Consider the following 20,440-nt stretch of genomic DNA (forward strand, 5'->3'; position numbering starts at 1 on the left):
AACCTGACAGAGCTTGAAAATATGTGCTTTTCCTTCAAAAACAAGGACATTTTTTACCCTTTAAAATAACATCAAATTGATCATAACATCAAATTGATCAGAAATACAGTGTAGACATTGTTTATGTTGTAAATTACTATTGTAGCTGGAAACGGCTGATTTTTTATGGAATATCTACAGAGGCGTACAGAGGCCCATTATCAGCAACCATCACTCCTGTGTTACAATGGCACGTTGTGTTAGCTAATCCAAGCTTATCATTTTAAAAGGCTAATTGATCATTAGAAAACCCTTTTGCAATTATGTTAGCACGGCTGAAAACTGTTGTCCTGATTAAAGAAGCAATAAAACTGGCCTTCTTTAGACTAGTTGGGTATCTGGAGCATCAGCATTTGTGGGTTCAATTACAGGCTCAAAATGGCCAGAAACAAAGACCTTCCTTCTGAAACTCGTCAGTATATTCTTGTTCTAACAAATAAAGGCTATTTCATGCGAGAAATTGCCAAGAAACTGAAGATCTCATACAACACTGCGTACTACTCCCTTCACAGAACAGCTCAAACTGGCTCTAACCAGAATAGAAAAGGGAGTGGGAGGCCCGGTGCACGTAAATGTGACACCTGTTTTTTGTAATACATTTTCAAAAATAAAAAATAAATGTTGGGGTATTGTGTGTATATTTATGAGGAATAAAACCAATGGAATCCATTTTAGAATAAGGCTGTAATGTAACAAAATGTGGAAAAAGTCAAGGGGTCTCAATACTTTCAGAATACACTGTACCTGCTACAGGGAATTAGTATTTAAAGATGACAATTTTAGACGCTGCCCTGAATCGTATAAGCTTTCTGAGGGAAATCTAGTCATGCCTTTTAACATGCAGCCAAAAATGAATAGAGTTACATAAAAAGGCTAAATACATACACGAGTGGTGTTGACTCTGTTGGTTGGGTCTGTACTGGTTGTTGTTTGTATTGAGTGTGTGAAAAATGTGTAAAAAATTCACCACCAAAAATACGTACGAGAGCTCCAGGAAGTCAGTCATCTGCAGCTTGGCGCGTCGTGTCAGAATCTCCATCAAGTGGAGGCCCTCATCAGTCTGCAATGCGCTGTGGAGAGAAAAATAGAGTTCATCAATACTGGCCTTTCTCCTTAAGGTCCCCACAGAGTTGATACCTAAGCCTGTTAAGTGTGGGTGAGCGCTCCCACACATTACATTCCTGTCACACACAGAAGAGAGGAATGGGGACATGAGTGGGGAGACAGGCACGGAGGTCAGGGGGATGGAGGGAGGGAGGGGGAGGAGAGGAGGTAGGGGGGAAGGGAGTGAGGGCCAAAGACAAGAGGGCCAGATAGGTAGTTGAGGGAGAGGGAGACAGAGACAGAGAGTGAGCACATGAGGCGGGGGTGAGGTGTGAGAGCTGGGGGACCAGGAGTTCCCTCTGGCATGATGAATCACCTGTGTGCGCCGAATGTGTTCCAAAATGGCACCCTATTCGATATCTAGTGCAATACTTTTTTACCAGAGCCCTGGTCAAAAGTAATGCACTATATAGGGAACAGGGTGCAATTTGATACACAGGCCCTCTCTCAGACTACAGGCTAGACAGAGAGGTGCAGATGGGATGGTGAGGAGGTGTAATGGTGTAGCCACACCACAGTGGTTCAGTTCAGCCCTGCCTATAGCTTATAGGGTCGGAGTCCCAAATGACACCCTATACCCTACTATACATAGTAGTACACTAATTTTGACCAGGGCCATTAGGAGTACCTGCTACCAGGCTACTGTGTGTACCTTATAGCAGTACATGTCTCAGTTTTCCTTGATTAAATTTCCTCCTGTTGGTGGTGATAAGCCATACCGTTTAGAGCTATAAACCATACTGTCCTCGTTTATCACATAACAGGAGTATGGAGATTAAAGCAAGAATTCTAGAGACATTATATACATATACAACTCAGAACCCACAGCCCCCTGTGGAGGGAGGAGGTACTGCAGACCTGATAATTATGGAGCAGTGAAAGGACCTGGGCTCCATTACAGGGTGGCCTGATGGACTGTGGGTTCTGTGCCCTGGAGAAGCACTTGAACCTGAACACCATCACATCATGATCTAATATTTACTGAATGAAACGCATGTAAGATGTTTATTATACATTATACGGGGCGGCAGGGTAGCCTAGTGGTTAGAGCGTTGGACTAGTAACCAGAAGGTTGCAAGTTCAAACCCCCGAGCTGACAAGGTACAAATCTGTCATTCTGCCCCTGAACAGGCAGTTAACCCACTGTTCCTAGGCCGTCATTGAAAATAAGAATTTGTTCTTAACTGACTTGCCTAGTTAAATAAAGGTAAAAAATAAATAAATACATGCATATGATATACCACACTGGGGTATGGTCTTGATAAATTCAAATAAAATTACAAACACTAAAAAAATGAATGATAAACATTGTATTGAGTCCAGTATTGAAACATATAAAATAATATATGGTAATAAATTCAAATATACAGTATACAGCGTGAGTACTATATACTTTTTTGAAAACATCATTTACTTTCCCAAAAGTGACACAAACACTTTGTTAAAATGAGGAATGAGAAATGCCAATGTTTTATTTTCAAAATGGTTCCTTGGAAATGCAGGGCACCGCGAGGTTGGATAGGGGGCAGGAGTGGGGTAATGAGAACGTCTCTGTTGGCAGACACCGGGTCACAGCAGGCATCTGGTTGTCTAGCATCTAAAACACATTTCTGTTTCCATTTGTAATGGTTGGTTTTACAGCAACTTCAGCTATCCTTATTCAAAACAAAAACAAAAAGACCATCAAAAGTATAAACAGAACTGCACCAATGGAGCCAAATGGTTGCTACTGATCAAACTTACCCAATCGTCGCTGTCTGATGAAACAGAAACTTTTCAGGAAATTACCATATTCGAACAAACATACATTTATGAGACTTCAGAAGCTATTTTGAATACATGTCCTTGGTCCTAGAGTCCTGACATGTTCAGAGTACATCGAGGGGAGTTACTGCTTTCATTAAATGTCATTTACAAAAAATATATACGTTTTCATCAGACAGCAACGCAACGCAACATGTTGACACCTGTAAACTCACCACAGATGACCCTGGACTAAAAAAAGACTTATTTGTCCTGTACTAAATGCAATTCCATAAAGACAAACTGTAGAACATTGATTGATTAGCTGTGGTTGCCTCATTCATTGTTCATGACAGGCACTACTCACTCAGTGTTGGTGATGACATAACCGTAGTCATCATCAGTCTTCTTCGTGGCCACAGCTGCTTTGACATCTAGCTGCAGCTCCTGGACGTTCCCTTTCTTCTTATGGGGCTCCTGGTAGACCACCTTGGCAGCCGGAGGATCCATTGCCTGGATCCAGCCCTCCACGGCAGCCACCTCCTCCATGTCCGTCGAGTGGGTTGACTTCTTCTGCACCGCCACCTTGATTTGATTCGATTTATTTGACCATTGTAAAAACACAATTCAACCACACATGTGGCTACAATGCATTTAAAGAAATTGAGGATAAAACAAAAAAGTGGAACAACAAAAATGTATATAGTACTGTATGTATAAGCTGGAAGTAGAAACCTAAGTGTTGTTGTCCATTAGTTTACTCTGATTAGGGGAGGGATGGTAAGGTTAGGGGAAAATAAAAGAATATATAGATATATTTAAAAAATGTTTTATATATATGGAGAATTGGAAATTATGCAGATAATTACATTGATGGAAGCCACAATCGATCTGCAATATTGAAGCTGGTGTACCTCTGTGCTTAGTCCCTTACTCATTGTGGTCCTCACCTCAGCCTGAGTGGTCCTGCTGTGTACGTTCTCCAGACCAACACCTCTCCCCTCACCCAGCCCTGCACCCACACCAGCCCGGGCTGGGGACTCTCTCTGGGCTGGGGACTCAATCTTATCCAGGTACACCAGCAGCTTGCCAAATAAGCTGCTGGCGTCTTGGGGCTGAAATAACAAAGAACAATGTCACGATGATCTAGCTATAGATGGTGATCTAGCTATGACCTGATCCCAGGTCATGGTGATACCAGGCCATGGTGATCCCAAGTCATGGTGATCCCAGGTCATGGTGATCCCAGACCATGGTGATCCCAAGTCATGGCGATCCCAGGTCATGGTGATCACAAGTCATGGTGATCCCAGGCTATGGTGATCCCAAGTCATGGTGATCCCAAGTTATGGTGATCCCAGGTCATGGTGATCCCAGACCATGGTGATCCCAGGCTATGGTGATCCCAAGTCATGGTGATCCCAAGTTATGGTGATCCCAGGTCATGGTGATCCCAGACCATGGTGATCCCAAGTCATGGCGATCCCAAGTCATGGTGATCCCAGGCCATGGTGATCCCAAGTCATGGTGATCCCAAGTCATGGTGATCCCAAGTCATGGTGATCCCAAGAGAACAAATACGAATCAAATAATAATTGCACTATGGCTTTTTCTCATCTTGATCATGATGAGATACATATTTTCTTATAGTACTTGTGTACTGAATAAAGGAATTGTTTTGATAGAGGGGAAGAGGCGATTTGCTTCTCTCATCAAAGTCTAAGAATACAGTGCCTTGCGAAAGTATTCGGCCCCCTTGAACTTTGCGACCTTTTGCCACATTTAAGGCTTCAAACATAAAGATATAAAACTGTATTTTTTTGTGAAGAATCAACAACACGTGGGACACAATCATGAAGTGGAACGACATTTATTGGATATTTCAAACTTTTTTAACAAATCAAAAACTGAAAAATTGGGCGTGCAAAATGATTCAGCCCCTTTACTTTCAGTGCAGCAAACTCTCTCCAGAAGTTCAGTGAGGATCTCTGAATGATCCAATGCTGACCTAAATGACTAATGATGATAAATACAATCCACCTGTGTGTAATCAAGTCTCCGTATAAATGCACCTGCACTGTGATAGTCTCAGAGGTCCGTTAAAAGCGCAGAGAGCATCATGAAGAACAAGGAACACACCAGGCAGGTCCGAGATACTGTTGTGAAGAAGTTTAAAGCCGGATTTGGATACAAAAAGACTTCCCAAGCTTTAAACATCCCAAGGAGCACTGTGCAAGCGATAATATTGAAATGGAAGGAGTATCAGACCACTGCAAATCTACCAAGACCTGGCCGTCCCTCTAAACTTTCAGCTCATACAAGTAGAAGACTGATCACAGATGCAGCCAAGAGGCCCATGATCACTCTGGATGAACTGCAGAGATCTACAGCTGAGGTGGGAGACTCTGTCCATAGGACAACAATCAGTCGTATATTGCACAAATCTGGCCTTTATGGAAGAGTGGCAAGAAGAAAGCCATTTCTTAAAGATATCCATAAAAAGTGTTGTTTAAAGTTTGCCACAAGCCACCTGGGAGACACACCAAACATGTGGAAGAAGGTGCTCTGGTCAGATGAAACCAAAATTGAACTTTTTGGCAACAATGCAAAACGTTATGTTTGGCGTAAAAGCAACACAGCTGAACACACCATCCCCACTGTCAAACATGGTGGTGGCAGCATCATGGTTTGGGCCTGCTTTTCTTCAGCAGGGACAGGGAAGATGGTTAAAATTGATGGGAAGATGGATGGAGCCAAATACAGGACCATTCTGGAAGAAAACCTGATGGAGACTGCAAAAGACCTGAGACTGGGACGGAGATTTGTCTTCCAACAAGACAATGATCCAAAACATAAAGCAAAATCTACAATGGAATGGTTCAAAAATAAACATATCCAGGTGTTAGAATGGCCAAGTCAAAGTCCAGACCTGAATCCAATCGAGAATCTGTGGAAAGAACTGAAAACTGCTGTTCACAAATGCTCTCCATCCAACCTCACTGAGCTCGAGCTGTTTTGCAAGGAGGAATGTGAAAAAAATTCAGTCTCTCGATGTGCAAAACTGATAGAGACAAACCCCAAGCGACTTACAGCTGTAATCGCAGCAAAAGGTGGCGCTACAAAGTATTAACTTAAGGGGGCTGAATAATTTTGCACGTCCAATTTTTCAGTTTTTGATTTGTTAAAAAAGTTTGAAATATCCAATAAATGTCGTTCCACTTCATGATTGTGTCCCACTTGTTGTTGATTCTTCACAAAAAAATACAGTTTTATATCTTTATGTTTGAAGCCTGAAATGTGGCAAAAGGTCGCAAAGTTCAAGGGGGCCGAATACTTTCGCAAGGCACTGTACATGAAGCGATAGGATACAAGTCAATAATCATAATCTGAAAGATAGGACTGCAAATTGACAGCATCAACTTTCTCCGTTGAAAAATAAGTCAACACAACACTTGAAAAGCTTTTAATCAGTTTTAAAAAATCTACTTCTTCTCTAAGTTGTGTATATCAACTGGTTTGCTGTCTACATTGCAGATGTAACATCAAATTACTAAACTCCTTTTGAAAAACATCTTATCTGGATGATTGATACCCTACACACAGTATAAAATTACCGTTTAGAATGTAAGTCTTCCGTTTGACATTTTACACTCAGCTGTCAAACCATTTATCTCTTTAAGAGTCCAAATGTGGTACCTTGTCATTGGAGTCTGCTGGCTCTCTGTCTCCCTCCATTTGTCGCTCTGTCAGGAAATTACACAGAATTACTATGTTTACTGACAACAAGAATAATATTAAGCAGAAAGCACACCACCTTTGCATATCTCAAATAGCATGCAGATACAGTATACTCTCCCTTTCACCGTTTTCAGCTGATACTTTTTGCTAGTAAGTCTGACTGCATTTAAAATGAACAGAACAGCCAATCTGAACCAGTCACCCTGAAGTTGGCATCAATAGACAAGCAGCAGATAAAGGTGTTGGAGAGAACTATGGGATAATACTACAGATGGAGGGCTCCTCCCAGTCGGTCAGGGTTAAGTACCTTGGACCACAGCCTCCTCTACTGGAGTGCTCTCCGCCGTTTTCTCTGTGGTGGATGGAGGTACACTCTTCTCCTTCTCCTCCTGTTCCCCAGGCCCTTCTCCTCCAGGCCCCTCGTTCCCTTCCTCCCCCAGGTCTCTGGGTCCTGCTCTGGACTGGGCTTGGGTATGTTCTTGATCCACTACCTGCATTTACATGTATTATTTTATCAACAAGGTAGCTAGGTGAGGCAACCACATTTCACATTCATTCCAAGTAAAACCTTCCTCAGAAATCAGCTAAATCAGTGAAATCAAGTAAGAAAGGTGTGAGCATTACAGTAAGAAAGACAAGTATCGAGACGTTATTGTTTATTCTACCTGCAGGGCGTCAGTGATCAGCGTAGAGAGTTGGTCCAGGTCTTTAGGACTCAGGTCGTCCACGTCCACGTCGTGTCTGCCCACGTTCTTCAGAACCTTCTGGATGAACACCTCTGTGGAGGAGAGAGGAAGAGAAGTGGGGATAAGAGGAGGAGAGAAGAGGAAGGGTTATAACTATGGTAGAGTACCTACAGTATATCAATGGTTGTGTCTCAAATGGAGGTATATTCCCTATAGACCAGGGTGCTGGTATCGTGGTATATCGTTTTAGTGCATCTCTGAGAGATGTTCCATCGAAAACATTTCCTGTTTTCATGTGTGTCTCAGCTATTGCCGTTCAAGCAGGCAGAAATACTAAATGCACGACACCGGCAGTGACGATTAGCGTTTTGAAAGTTCCATATCATGATTCCTGACATGCAAAACATTTTGGGACTGTATCAACAGTGGAATAATAAAACATATTTTGAGTGGATTATTCCTTTAACAACTAATTGCATGCTATACCATTATTTCCAGTGGATGAATACATGACTACTAATGGTGATCATCTGTTCACAGTGAAATAATGAGGAACAACTTGTACAGTAAAAGAGGAAGAAAGCATTTTTAATGAGGCACATACCATCCACTGTACTGAGGGGGTCCTTGGGAGCAGAGAGTTGGCTGGCTCCAGCTGTCTGGAGGAGTAGAAGTCTGTCCAGGTTAGGTGTTTGAGATTGAGAGGTCTCTTTAGGCCCAGTACTGTCTATACTGTTGCTGTAGGAGGGGCGTAGGCGAAAGGAGGGCAGGACCGGGCCCTTGGTGGACACCCCGGTCTGAGATGGTACCTGCCCAGACAGGTAGTGTCTGAGAGCAGCCACAAGGAGGTCTCCATCCCCCGCAGAAGATCTGTCCTGGTAGGGAGGCTGGAAGGACGTCAGTGGGGAGAAGTTTGCCTCTCCCTGGGACTTGGGCCAGTAGTAGTCAGAGGAGACCCCAGACGGGTAACGGTCACTCTGCAAGATAATAAATAAACACATTATAAGTGTATTATAAGGCATCATAAATGACATTATAAAGCATAATACACGTACTTCATAGAAAGCGTTACCAAATAATATATAATAATAATATATACCATTTAGCAGACCCTTTTATCCAAAGTGACTTAAAGTCATGCATGCATAGATTGTAAGTATGGGTGGTCCCGGGAATCGAACCCACTATCCTGGTATTGAAAGTGCCGTGACCAAATAAATCAAAGGTGTTTGTCTTTACTTAGTGCTTCACTTAAATCCCCAGGTAATACACCAGCATCAAATGAAAGGTTAATTGATAATGTTAACAGTAAAATAAGCCTATATGATCTACTATTGAAGTATAGTATAGGGATGGGTCAACAACATTCCAATATCAATCCATCTCCCATACGTTTGTCTTAAACAAAAGGCAACTCCCCCTTGTTTGCCATCAACCCTATCCTTCATTAATAAAGGGGTACCCTTCCCAACCCCTCAATGCCTGGCCCTCAGCAGGGGTTTGGCCCTCTCATTCAGCTAGGCCATGTTGGTCACCCCCCTGAACAGAAATGACACAGAGCCCATCATGTGGACGTTATTAATTAAGGAAGTGAACTCCTGAACCCTCGGTGGGCATTATCTCCCTCATAATAATCCAGCAGGAAGCTATCCCTGTGAATGGTCAACCAACAGCCATTCATTCACCAACCTTCAGAAGTGGATAGATAATGATACAGAGTACTAAAGAGGATCCACAGCTCCCGCTGTGTCAGTTTGTGTGTGTGTGTGTCTATGTGTGTACATTAGTGTGTTTGTGTGTGTGTATGTGTGTGTGTGTCTATGTGTGTACATTAGCGTGTTTGTGAGTGTGTGTGTGCGTGTGTCTGTGTGTACATTAGTGTGTGTGTGTGTGTATATGTGTGTACATTAGTGTGTTTGTGAGAGTGTGTGTGTGTGTATATGTGTGTACATTAGTGTGTTTGTGTGTGTGTGTCTATGTGTGTACATTAGTGTGTTTGTGAGTGTGTGTGTGTGTGTGTGTGTACATGAGTGTGTGTGTGTGTGTGTGTGTGTGTGTGTGTGTGTGTATATAGAGATGTCCATGCATGTAGAAGTAAAACATGGTCCAGCAGCTCATCGCTGGCTAAAGCAGGTGCAAGGAGGGGTCTGGAGGGGCCTGAGGATGGTCAGTGGCCCCCAGGGGCCCTCACCTTACTGGGGCTCTTGGGTCTGGCGGGTGAGGCGGCCTGGGGAAGGAGGCCGAGACGCTGCAGGTAGTTCTGGAGGTTTCTACTGAGCTCCACCTCCACTGGCTTGATCCTCCGGTGTCCTAAGTCCATAGCCTGGGTAGAGGGCCTGGACCAAACAAGCAGAGTTAGAGAGTAAGAATGAGTGGTGTGGCTGAGTGCGACAGAGACAACGAGAACTAGATAGAGAAAGAGAGCGACAGAAAGAGACACATGATGACACAGAAAGAGAGAAAGAAAGAGAGAATGAGAGAACGAGAGAGAGACAGAAAGAGACACATGAAGACACAGACAGATAACGTGGACTATCCAGAGATAGACTAGACCATTCAGACCTAAACCAGTGGTGGGCAGGGCAGATACTGTAGCTCATCAGTCATCTCATTGCATGTGCCCTCCTGGAGTCTGAAGCATAAATCAATGTCCTATTGAGGTCTGCACTATATGTTTGTTTGTTTGTGTGTGTGTGTGTGTGTGTGTGTGTGTGTGTGTGTGTGTGTGTGTGTGTGTGTGTGTGTGTGTGTGTGTGTGTGTGTGTACGTACGTGCATGCCTGACTGTCTGCAGGTGTGTGTCCGTGTCACAGGAGGTTGGTGGCACTTTAATTGGGGAGGACGAGCTCCTGGTAATGGCTGGAGCGGAATAAGTGGAATGGTATCAAATACAGGGTTCCCATGTGTTTGATGCCATTCCATTTGCTCTGTTCCAGCCATTATTGTGAGCCGCCCTCCCCTCAGCAGCCACCACTGGTCCATGTGTGAATGCACATGTGTAATGGATTGTGCTGCCTGCCAGAACAGTGACCTGGATTTGCTGCTGCTGTAGACAGGGGGGCTGGAGTCCTGTAGGCGTCTGTAGGGGATCTTCCTCAGCTTAGACAGCTCCTTGGACAGGATCTGCTGGGCAGTCTCATCCTCCCAGGTCAACCCTGGAACATAACACATTAACAGGAATAACACTCAGAATGTCAGACTCGAACCAGCTAATATAAATATATTGAGCATGTATTTCATTATGTGACAAACAATGGAAGGAAGAAAAGACAGGTTAGTCTGAGGTGTCTGATAATACATTTATATCCTCCCAGTTCCACCCTGCACACAACACATCAAAAGGAACACTCACAATGTAAAGAATGACTAGAACAAATGAAGAGTTTCTTTCTAAAACGCTACACTGTATATCCATTTTCAGAAATGTTGGTAAATTAGCTTTGTTTAAAGAACAATTCTTGGATACAAGCATTTTGCAGAAAAACACATTTTAATATACACCTAAATCTAGTAATTGAAAATCCAAAAACAGTCATATTTTACACAGACATGAAGGTACCCATAAGAAATCATTTCTGGTGAAAAATTGGTGGATATAGTGTTTTCAAGTGGTTGAACATATACTATATATTGCATCATGTGACTAATATCAAAGGGAAACAGAGAAAGAGGTGTTTAAAAATGTTATCCCTGGTGGATAAGGTCAAAGTTCACTAAGATGCAGAGGGGAATGCATATGTGGCTCTCATCACGTAGACTTTAGTCTTGTACACCCTACTAACATGCTGAGAGAATACTGCAGGATGAGAATGACTTAGGGTGTGTCTCAAAAGGAAACCTATTCCCTTTAGGGCTCTGGCCAAAAGTAATGCACTATCAAGGTAATGTGGTGCCATTTGGGACACAACCTAAGTCCTTCTCATCTTGTAATATTCTTTCATCATGTTAGTAGGTGTACAAGGCTAAAGGCGACATGATCAGCCACATATGCATTCCCCTCTGTTTCTTTAACTACAGCGCATTTTGGCAACAGAACTGAGGACGGGTGCCAACACCAGATGGGGTGGCGGAACCAAATATAGCCCAGAATATGGCCACGCACACTTGAACAATTCAATAGAGACATTCCACAGATGAGAGGCAGCATCCATGAAATATACAAGCAACACTAGAATGCTTGGCAAATAGCATCTGCAATGACATCATTATCACACGTCACCTTGCACAGTGCATCTTACTGTTTAAAGTGAGCATTTTGGCTAGGTATGCTTGGCTTATATAAATCACATTTTCAATTCCACAAAAAGAGTGTCACTTTTAAGTAGAAATTATACACCATTATTGAATGTTAAAAGCCTGTCATATTAAATTAAGTTCCCTTTAAAGAGGTATTGCCCCTAAAAAAGCAACTTCTTGTTTTGAAAGTGGCCTATATGGCATCCACATGAGACAGAAACATTTATTCTAGTGTCAAAATTGACTATAAAGTGTAAATAGGATAATTTTGGTCATTTGCGAGAAGATAAGGAAAAAAATGTACGTCACAGAATGAACAGTACGGTAACAGTTTTAACGGTAACAGTTTTCCGTGGGTTGGGTTTATTTTAATCCTGCCCACATGCCCACACCTGGCAGCACCCAAGTAATCATCAATTCGGAGCGCAGATACACTCGACCCAATCGTAATGCTTACGGTCAATTTGGTTTGACATTTGATATCCCCTCGGGGCTAGTTAGGGACCATCAACAAATTGCACAGCTGGTACTACTAGGACAATATTTTAAAAGGTAAATAGCTCTAAATTTCAATGACTTAACAACCTCAAACCAATTATAAATTATTGAAAAATTTAAATAAAATACAAATCTAATCTAATAGTCAAATCATAGTGTAAAAGCAGGTGAGCTGGTACTACTCTTTTTGGCCATTTTGGGGAATTTTGTGGTGGAAACCTGTGCAGGTTGAGCATAACACATCAGCCCTGTTATGCATAGATAAACATGCTAGAAATGTTTAAACAATGACATCTTGCATTAAATTGCCACACCCTGTTGCACACAACAAGCTTCAATTCGCCCTGTCAAAATCGTCAACCATGTTACAGTCAACCGTGTTACAGTCAACCGTGTTACAGTCAACCGTGTTACAGTCAACCATGTTACAGTCAACCGTGTTACAGTCAACCATGTTACAGTCAACCGTGTTACAGTCAACCATGTTACAGTCAACCATGTTACAGTCAACCATGTTACTTTATTTGGAACTTAATAGGGACTTAGTATATTCACGAGCTGAATTAGATGAAAGCACTGAATATATATATATATAACATCTAACATCTATAATCACTAAAAACTATCAGTAAAATATCCCAGGGAATAAAAGTATGGATCGATATGGGCACAGTGGTCTGAAATGATCTCTCTGTTTTTACATATTTAGGTATGCAAATGTGCTATCATGGCTACCAGATGAGAGCATCAAGCAATGCAGATCTCTCGGTGGTGGGTGCGTCCCATGATGCTATTGAGCGGAGCACAGAAGGTAGAGGCCAGGGTTCTGGAACCCAGCCAGCCACTAGATCCACCACAACCTGAGGAGGGAGGAGGAGCGGAACACACTGAACACATAGAACACTCGGAATCCACCATACTGCTGTCTGCTGCTACTGCTTGGCCTGCCTGCCACACACCTCTCAGAGCAGTGTCTGGCTCAGTAGAACACGGAGGACTATCAAACACAGAAAATAACTGTGCTCAATGATGGCTTTAATGGGGGTCCTGATGGCTTTCTGTGTGAGAGGAGAGCACAGGCAGTGTTTTCACAGGAGCAGACGTTATGTGGCACGGCAGCTTGATTAACGGTAACCCCCGCCAAGACATTCACACACAGCTTAGGTTTTCACAACCATCAGGCGAAACGGGTCCATAGCAATGGAACATAAAGAAGAGGTCCGCTTGGTTGGGCATCTGGGGTTAACAGAGATAGAGCTGTGAGAAGGAAGGGGTCAGGGTTAGGGTATTAGATGTACAAACTATGGGGCTGATTTAACAGAAATAGTGTTGCAAAATTCCAGTTACTCCCCAAATTTCCAGCTTTTCCAGAAAATCATGACCAATCATGAGGGATAAGCTGGACATCAAGGAGTCTCGTCAACCAAGATTTCTGGAAAACTTCAGTGTTAAGTTAAAGCCCCATAATGCTGTGCTCCATCAGCAGGGTTTATGTTATTGTGATGAGGAGAAACAAGAGGCATCTTGGTAGCTTTGAAAATTAAGAGTTTTTTCTGTTTTGTTGTTTTATCCGGCCAGCACTTGGAGGGTCAGAGCAGAGGCAGTGTTGGCCGTTATGTTGAATATTCCTAGGCCATTAGTTCTTCATCCCAAATGGCACACTATTCCCTACATTGTTCACTACTTTTGAGCCCATAGGGATCTGGTCAAAAGTAATGCACTGTGTAGGGAATAGGATGCCTTTTGGGATGCAATCTAGGTTTGTGCTGCTCTGCTCATCGTGTTGCTCTGCTATGCTCTGTTTTGGGATTGAAATGCAGATGCTCTTTGCAGTTTTGTTCCCCTAATGGTTTTTCAGACAGCAAGGATAAATAACCTATTAGCATATTTCATTTCAGCTGGATAGGTTGATAAACCCTCTAAAATGAATCAGCACTGTGCACTATGGGATCTGAATATCATTATGTAGCTTGTCTAGAGCTGATTTCTAGAAATGTATGTGAATTTCCAGGGCTTGCTAAATGATATGGTATTTGATCTATATAAAACAACTATTATAATTTTTCAATTGTTCAGTAAATATTAAACATGATGACTTGATTGCTGTGTAAAATAGGATTTAACATCAAAAGTAATGTCTTTCTCCATTTCTGCAATTTTGCTCTCCATGTGCTGTATGAACATGTCCTTTCTTCTGTCTTTATACATCAATAACATACTGCTGTTGGGAGGATGGAATACACAGCACATATGGTCTATGATACACAGGCATTGATCACCATCTGGTGGTCATTTATGGTCATTACAGCACTATATGCCAAGCACAGTCTGGGGTGTGAAGTTCATGGCATTCTAGCACATTCTGTAGAAAATCTGTTGTCAGTATACCTTTGTCTGTGGAATAAAAGACAGTGGATGAATTTTAAGGTTATGCTTAAAGGTTTACGAAATGTACCTGATCTGTTCCACACAAAACCCCAACTACATTAGTTGTGCCAGGACAACAACCTCTCCCTCAATGTGAGCAAGACTAAGGAGCTGATCGTGGACTATAGGAAAAGGAAGGCCGAACAGGCCCCCATTAACATCAATGGGCTGAAGTGGTGTCCACATCACCAACAAACTATCATGGTCCAAACACACCAAGACAGTCGTGAAGAGGGCACGACAACAACTTTTCCCCCTCAGGAGACTGAAAAGATTTGGCATGGGTCCCCAGATCCTCAAAAGGTTCTACAGCTACACCATCGAGAGCATCCCGACCGGTTGCCGGTCACCGCCTGGTATGGCAACCGCTCAGCATCTGACCCTAAGGCGCTACAGAGGGTAGTGCGTACGGCCCAGTACATCACTGGGGTCAAGCTTCCTGCCACCCAGGACCTATATAATAGGCGGTGTCAGAGGAAGGACCATAAAATTGTCAGAGACTCCAGTCACCCAAGTTATAGGGTTTTCTCTGCTACCACACGGCAAGTGGTACCGGAGCGCCAAGTCTAGGACCAAAAGGTTCTACCCCCAAGCCATTAGACTGCTGAACATTGAATAAAATCGGCACCAGACTATTTACATTGACCTCCCCGTTTTGTACACTGCTGCTACTTGCTGTTTATTATCCATGCATAGTCACTTCACCCCTACCTACATGTACAAATTACCTCAACTAACCTGTACCCCCACACACTGACTCGATACCGGTGCCCCCTGTATATACATCGTTATTGTTATTCTTATTGTGTTACTTTTTATTCTTATTTTTTACTTTAGTCTTTTTGGTAAATATTTTCTAACAGGTCTACACTGTTGCTTAAGGGCTTGTAAGTAAACATTTCACAGTAAGGTCTACACTGTTGCTTAAGGGCTTGTAAGTAAGCATTTCACAGTAAGGTCTACACTGTTGCTTAAGGGCTTGTAAGTAAGTATTTCACAGTAAGGTCTACACTGTTGCTTAAGGGCTTGTAAGTAAACATTTCACAGTAAGGTCTACACTGTTGCTTAAGGGCTTGTAAGTAAACATTTCACAGTAAGGTCTACACTGTTGCTTAAGGGCTTGTAAGTAAGCATTTCACAGTAAGATCTACACTGTTGCTTAAGGGCTTGTAAGTAAGCATTTCACAGTAAGATCTACACTGTTGCTTAAGGGCTTGTAAGTAAGCATTTCACAGTAAGGTCTACACTGTTGCTTAAGGGCTTGTAAGTAAACATTTCACAGTAAGGTCTACACTGTTGCTTAAGGGCTTGTAAGTAAACATTTCACAGTAAGGTCTACACTGTTGCTTAAGGGCTTGTAAGTAAGCATTTCACAGTAAGGTCTACACTCGGCGCATGTGACAAATAAAGTTTGATTGATTCGATTTTTGATTTGATATGTATATACTGTATTCTAGTCAATGCCACTCCGGCATTGCTCGTCCTAATATTTATATATTTCTTAATTCCATGAATTTCCTTTTAGATTTGTGTGTATTGTTGTGAATGGCTAGATATTACTGCACTGTTGGCGTTAGGAACACAAGCATTTCGCAACAACTGCAACATATGAATGCGACCCAAAAAATGTGATTTGATCACGGGTGTATTCATTCCACCGATTCTGTTGAAAAACCTTTCCTAAACGGAAGCAAACGGAACGAAACGGGGATAGACCTACCTGAATTTGTCCAATAGAAACTAATTTTTGCAACTGTTTGTAATGATTACACCCTAGATCAGTTAGATGCAGGCAAGAGTGTGCAAGGTGGTATTGAATGTGTCACTGTCTGTCACCTTGATTACTCCAATTTGTCTCTCGACATGTGCACCAACGTTATAAACTTTAGTTTTAAACCTATCGATGTTACATTGAGCTGGGTGATCCAACTGTCATCTAATATGCTGTAATAGAAATAAAGCCATGCTCATAAAAATAAATATTCCTCCCTAATCTTAAATGACACGACCGTCAATGAATCAAAGCGTTCAGACTGCAGCTTTACCAATGTATGTTCTGGCGCTGGCCCAACCCATCGGTTTCTGGACCAATCAGACGGTCCCGAATGTGTTTGCATTCGGTGAAGGTGTCGGGGAGGTACTCAGATCCTGACTCATTGCGGAGAAGAAACAAACATCCGTGAGCGTTGTGTAGTGTTTGGCCGGAGCAAGGACTCTGGGTAGCCAGGCAACGTTACATTGACATACACTAATGACTCAGGGGTGGATGATAGTGATGTCAGCAGCAGCAGAAACTGTAGTGGTAGCGTTGGTGTACTGTACTTACCTCTGTGGGTGAGTTTCTGCAGTAGAGTCCTGAAGCGCTGAACCACAGATGGAGACACATCATACGTATACACCTCTGCTACCGGAACGGGTGTGGATTGACACCTCCCGAACATTCCATCTGGGGAAAGAACGACAAAGAGAGTCAGGAACATACTGTATAGTATGGTAATATACAGCATATGCCATTTATCCAAAGTGACCTACAGTCATGCATGCATACATTTTAGGTATGGGTGGTCCCAGGAATTGAACCCACTACCCTTGCGTAATAAGCCATGCTCTACCTATTGAGCTACAAAAGACCACTACTAAAGTCTGCCTTACAAACAGGAATAATGTTAGGTACCAATGAAAATACTTTGATACAATTCATTATTATGAGTTGCCTTTTTAAAACGTATTTATTTTGATAAAAGCTTCTCACCAAGAAGCACAACATTCTCCCTTCAGTTCCAACTCTGCAACAGCAGCGTTTGTCAGAGATTTAGATATTCTTCAATGGGAGATAATGCTTCTCACTTTAGAGGGGATGCTATCAGCATGATGATAAGCACCAGCTCATCAATAGAGAGATGTTATCAGTGAAGGTTCATCTAGCCTTCTCTCCATATCAGCGGGCCTGGGCCCAGTTGCAGAAAATGTTTCCCTTAAGGAATCATTTCCCCTTACCTAAGGGAATTGTTTAAGGATGTTGCATAGAGCCCCTCAAATATTTCCTTAGGTAAGGGCATACTTAAGTGTTTTTACGTAGTTTGAAGGCATGTATGGCAGAAAGAGTAGCTGGTTACCATGGAGATGGCCTGATTCACTGACTAAAAGTCTCCATCAAAGAGATCTCGCTTTCATTTTGTGAGATAGCAAAATATAACCGGATAAACAGGATGAACAAATAGCTTCAGAAGATAAACAACCATGTTTTTGTAGTTACTTTTTCTCAACTTGTTACTTTTTCTCAATTTGCTAACTAGCCAGCTAGCTTTGCAGCCATGGATTGTGCACCTTCCATTGTTAAAGTTAAGGAAACTAAGGGAAAAGATAAGAGGAAAATTAACTTAAGGTGTTTTATGCAACTGGGCCCTGAGCTCGACTGTGACCAATGGGCTCTGGGGTGATGCACTCTGTGGAGCAAATACAGCAGGATTCATATATTTCAACAACCCACTATCTAGACAAGATTAGAAAGCCAGCACTTATTGGAGTGTGTATACATTCCAATTGGCACCCTATTCCCTATATACTACTTTTGATTAAAGCCCTATGGCAGCCATTTGGGACACAGACATTGTCATAATACTGCACAACAGCATAATGTGAGACAGTAGAGTAACACTGCATTGCAACATCTTTGAATTCATCATTGTTTTTAGCTCACAAATATCACTTCTATCGCGGAGTGAGATCCAATTCAAATGGACCATTGCCAACATGTCTGCATTGCACTATGTTGGTAAGGGACTGGGCGCTTTTTTGTTGTTGTGATTTTTTTAAAGCAATTTAGTCCAGGGGAGGTTCATGTAATTTGTAATCGATTAAATATCAGTATTTGATCAGTCCCTCTTTGTGCTTGGCATATCCAGAATGTGGGCGTGTAGCGTATCTGGCGAATCAAATTGCGCTTGTTGCGATGAAATGGGAAGCTAGCCTGCAACAAGAACAGTGGTAGAAATGCCACGTTCAAAACAACTGGGAATTAGGAAATCTCATTATTCTGACTTCAGTGCATTCAAGATAACTGGGAACTCTTTCGCCCCAACTACAGACCTAGCCAATAATTGTTTGCTCACTTGAAAACAATGTTGTTGTAGCCTAGGTAGAATTATGTTATTGTCTAAAGACGTAGGCCTAATCAATAGAGAAGATTTGCATGCCCAACTGCTGCAGAGTGCAGCAGTACTTAGCACTTCTACTTGTGCAATGACGCATTTTATTGTAGTGTATGTATTGTCAACATTGTGTAATGTATGTTTTGTACGACCAGGAAGACGACTTTCATGTTTTTGACAATTTATGACAAATTATTTAATCTAATTTAATCCAGTCTATTTTCACAAAACATAGCATAGAATAATCTACTGTATCCTATCCAATGTCATTCAGTAAAGCATCAGTTGTATCAGGCTTGCATCTTTGGAGCCCCTTTTCATATCTTCTGTTTGCTGTACTGTACTCTAGTTATGGCAGCGTTTGAATTATTACTCATAATTACAGTATCGCCGGCCATATTTAAATCAGGAACAGCTTGTCACGCCCTGACCATAGAGAGCTGTTTATTCACTATGTTGGTTGGGTCGGGGTGTGATTTAGGGTGGGTTATCTAGGCGATTTGTATTTCTATGATGGCCTGATATGGTTCCCAATCAGAGGCAGCTGTTTATCGTTGTCTCTGATTGGGGATCATATTTAGGAAGCCATTTTCCCCATTGTGCTTTGTGGGATCTTGTCTAGATATGAGCATTATTATTTAGCTCCATGTTTCGTTTGTTCGTTTTGTTGTTTTGTTCTTTGAAGTTTTCATTTCCAAAATAAAGGATGGAAACATACCACGCTGCATCTTGGTCCACTCCTTATGACGAACGTGACACTCATCCATCTTCGCCCTTGTATCTGGAGCTGTGCTTCAGAGTCCCCTCTCTTCCACTTGATTTACGGCGTGGATTACAGCAAACGAGAATTTAAAGGCCTTTGTTATGGGAGTGGTTTGCATTACGATTGTGGAGATGCTCGTTGGTTGGAATCTAGAAATGCCTAGTTGGATTGTCCCTGATGTATTATTTCTGCTTGTAAGTAGCCAAGTGGTCATGTTTTGCTGTGCAACACTGGTCTGTACAGCTGGAGCAACTGTAAACAACTCCCATATTCAATCAATTCAATAGGATGCAACTTCACCAATCCATCTATCTATACGATATCACCAAAAATGATACGGGTAAACCAATAAATGAATGATCAGGAAGTGGATAAGTGCACTGAATTCTGATTGTCCTGTACAAAAAGAGATGATGCTTCAAACCTAAATAGAAAAAAAGATCTCTGCATTGCACTACACTTCAGGTGTTCCTCCAGTGTGTGGTAGACCAAAGCCATGTACGGCGTCAGTCCATGCAGCTAATCAACTGTGAGTGATGCTACAGCTAATAGAAGGTTCTCTGAGTGGGAGGCTGTGAGTTAATGGACCATGGTGATGCTAGCTGCTGCCAGAGTAGGACGACTTTTATTTCCCATCCAGCTCAGTGTCTGCATCCCAAAGGGCACCCTGTTCTTTCTCTATATAGTGCACTACTTTTGACCAGAGCCCAGCCTGGGGTATGGTCAAAAGAAGGGCACTATGTAGGGAAGAGAGCGCCATTTGGTATGTAGACAGTGTTAATAAACATGTCAGATTGTGCCGGGGGAGGCCAGAGTAATCGATCTGGTTGAGTGGTCTGGGAAAAGAGGGACTCTGTATGACTCTAGTCTGGTCAGGCTCTGGTTGGCCCTCAGGGGCTGGCCAGGTAAAATATTTTCTTCCAAGTCATTAGGCTCCAGTGTAGAGATAAGCGGTGCGTCCTAAACGGCACCCTATTTCGTATTCCCTATATAGTACACTACTTTAGATCAGGGCCCATAACGGATGCAGACATGGGCTCTTTTCTACCCACATCC

General features: G+C 42.4%; 1 protein-coding gene across 2 annotated transcripts in view; it reads right to left on the reverse strand.

Annotated features, from left to right (window-relative positions):
- The window catches only part of LOC110508770 (receptor-type tyrosine-protein phosphatase N2), a 147,652-nt gene that overhangs the window by 106,117 nt on the left and 21,095 nt on the right, over positions 1 to 20,440 (reverse strand). For both annotated transcript variants that reach the window (XM_021589572.3, XM_090224789.1), the window contains exons 3-12: positions 16,797 to 16,916; positions 10,341 to 10,464; positions 9,502 to 9,646; positions 7,915 to 8,287; positions 7,290 to 7,402; positions 6,932 to 7,115; positions 6,583 to 6,629; positions 3,837 to 4,001; positions 3,254 to 3,471; positions 1,023 to 1,109 (exon numbers count right to left, since the gene is read on the reverse strand). In XM_021589572.3, the coding sequence (XP_021445247.1) occupies positions 1,023 to 1,109; positions 3,254 to 3,471; positions 3,837 to 4,001; positions 6,583 to 6,629; positions 6,932 to 7,115; positions 7,290 to 7,402; positions 7,915 to 8,287; positions 9,502 to 9,646; positions 10,341 to 10,464; positions 16,797 to 16,916 (1,576 nt within the window). The remainder of the gene's footprint in view (positions 1 to 1,022; positions 1,110 to 3,253; positions 3,472 to 3,836; positions 4,002 to 6,582; positions 6,630 to 6,931; positions 7,116 to 7,289; positions 7,403 to 7,914; positions 8,288 to 9,501; positions 9,647 to 10,340; positions 10,465 to 16,796; positions 16,917 to 20,440) is intronic.

The sequence above is a fragment of the Oncorhynchus mykiss genome, chromosome 28 (assembly GCF_057628025.1).
Source record: "Oncorhynchus mykiss isolate SJ-2025 chromosome 28, ASM5762802v1, whole genome shotgun sequence".
NCBI classification, from domain to species: Eukaryota; Metazoa; Chordata; class Actinopteri; order Salmoniformes; family Salmonidae; genus Oncorhynchus; species Oncorhynchus mykiss.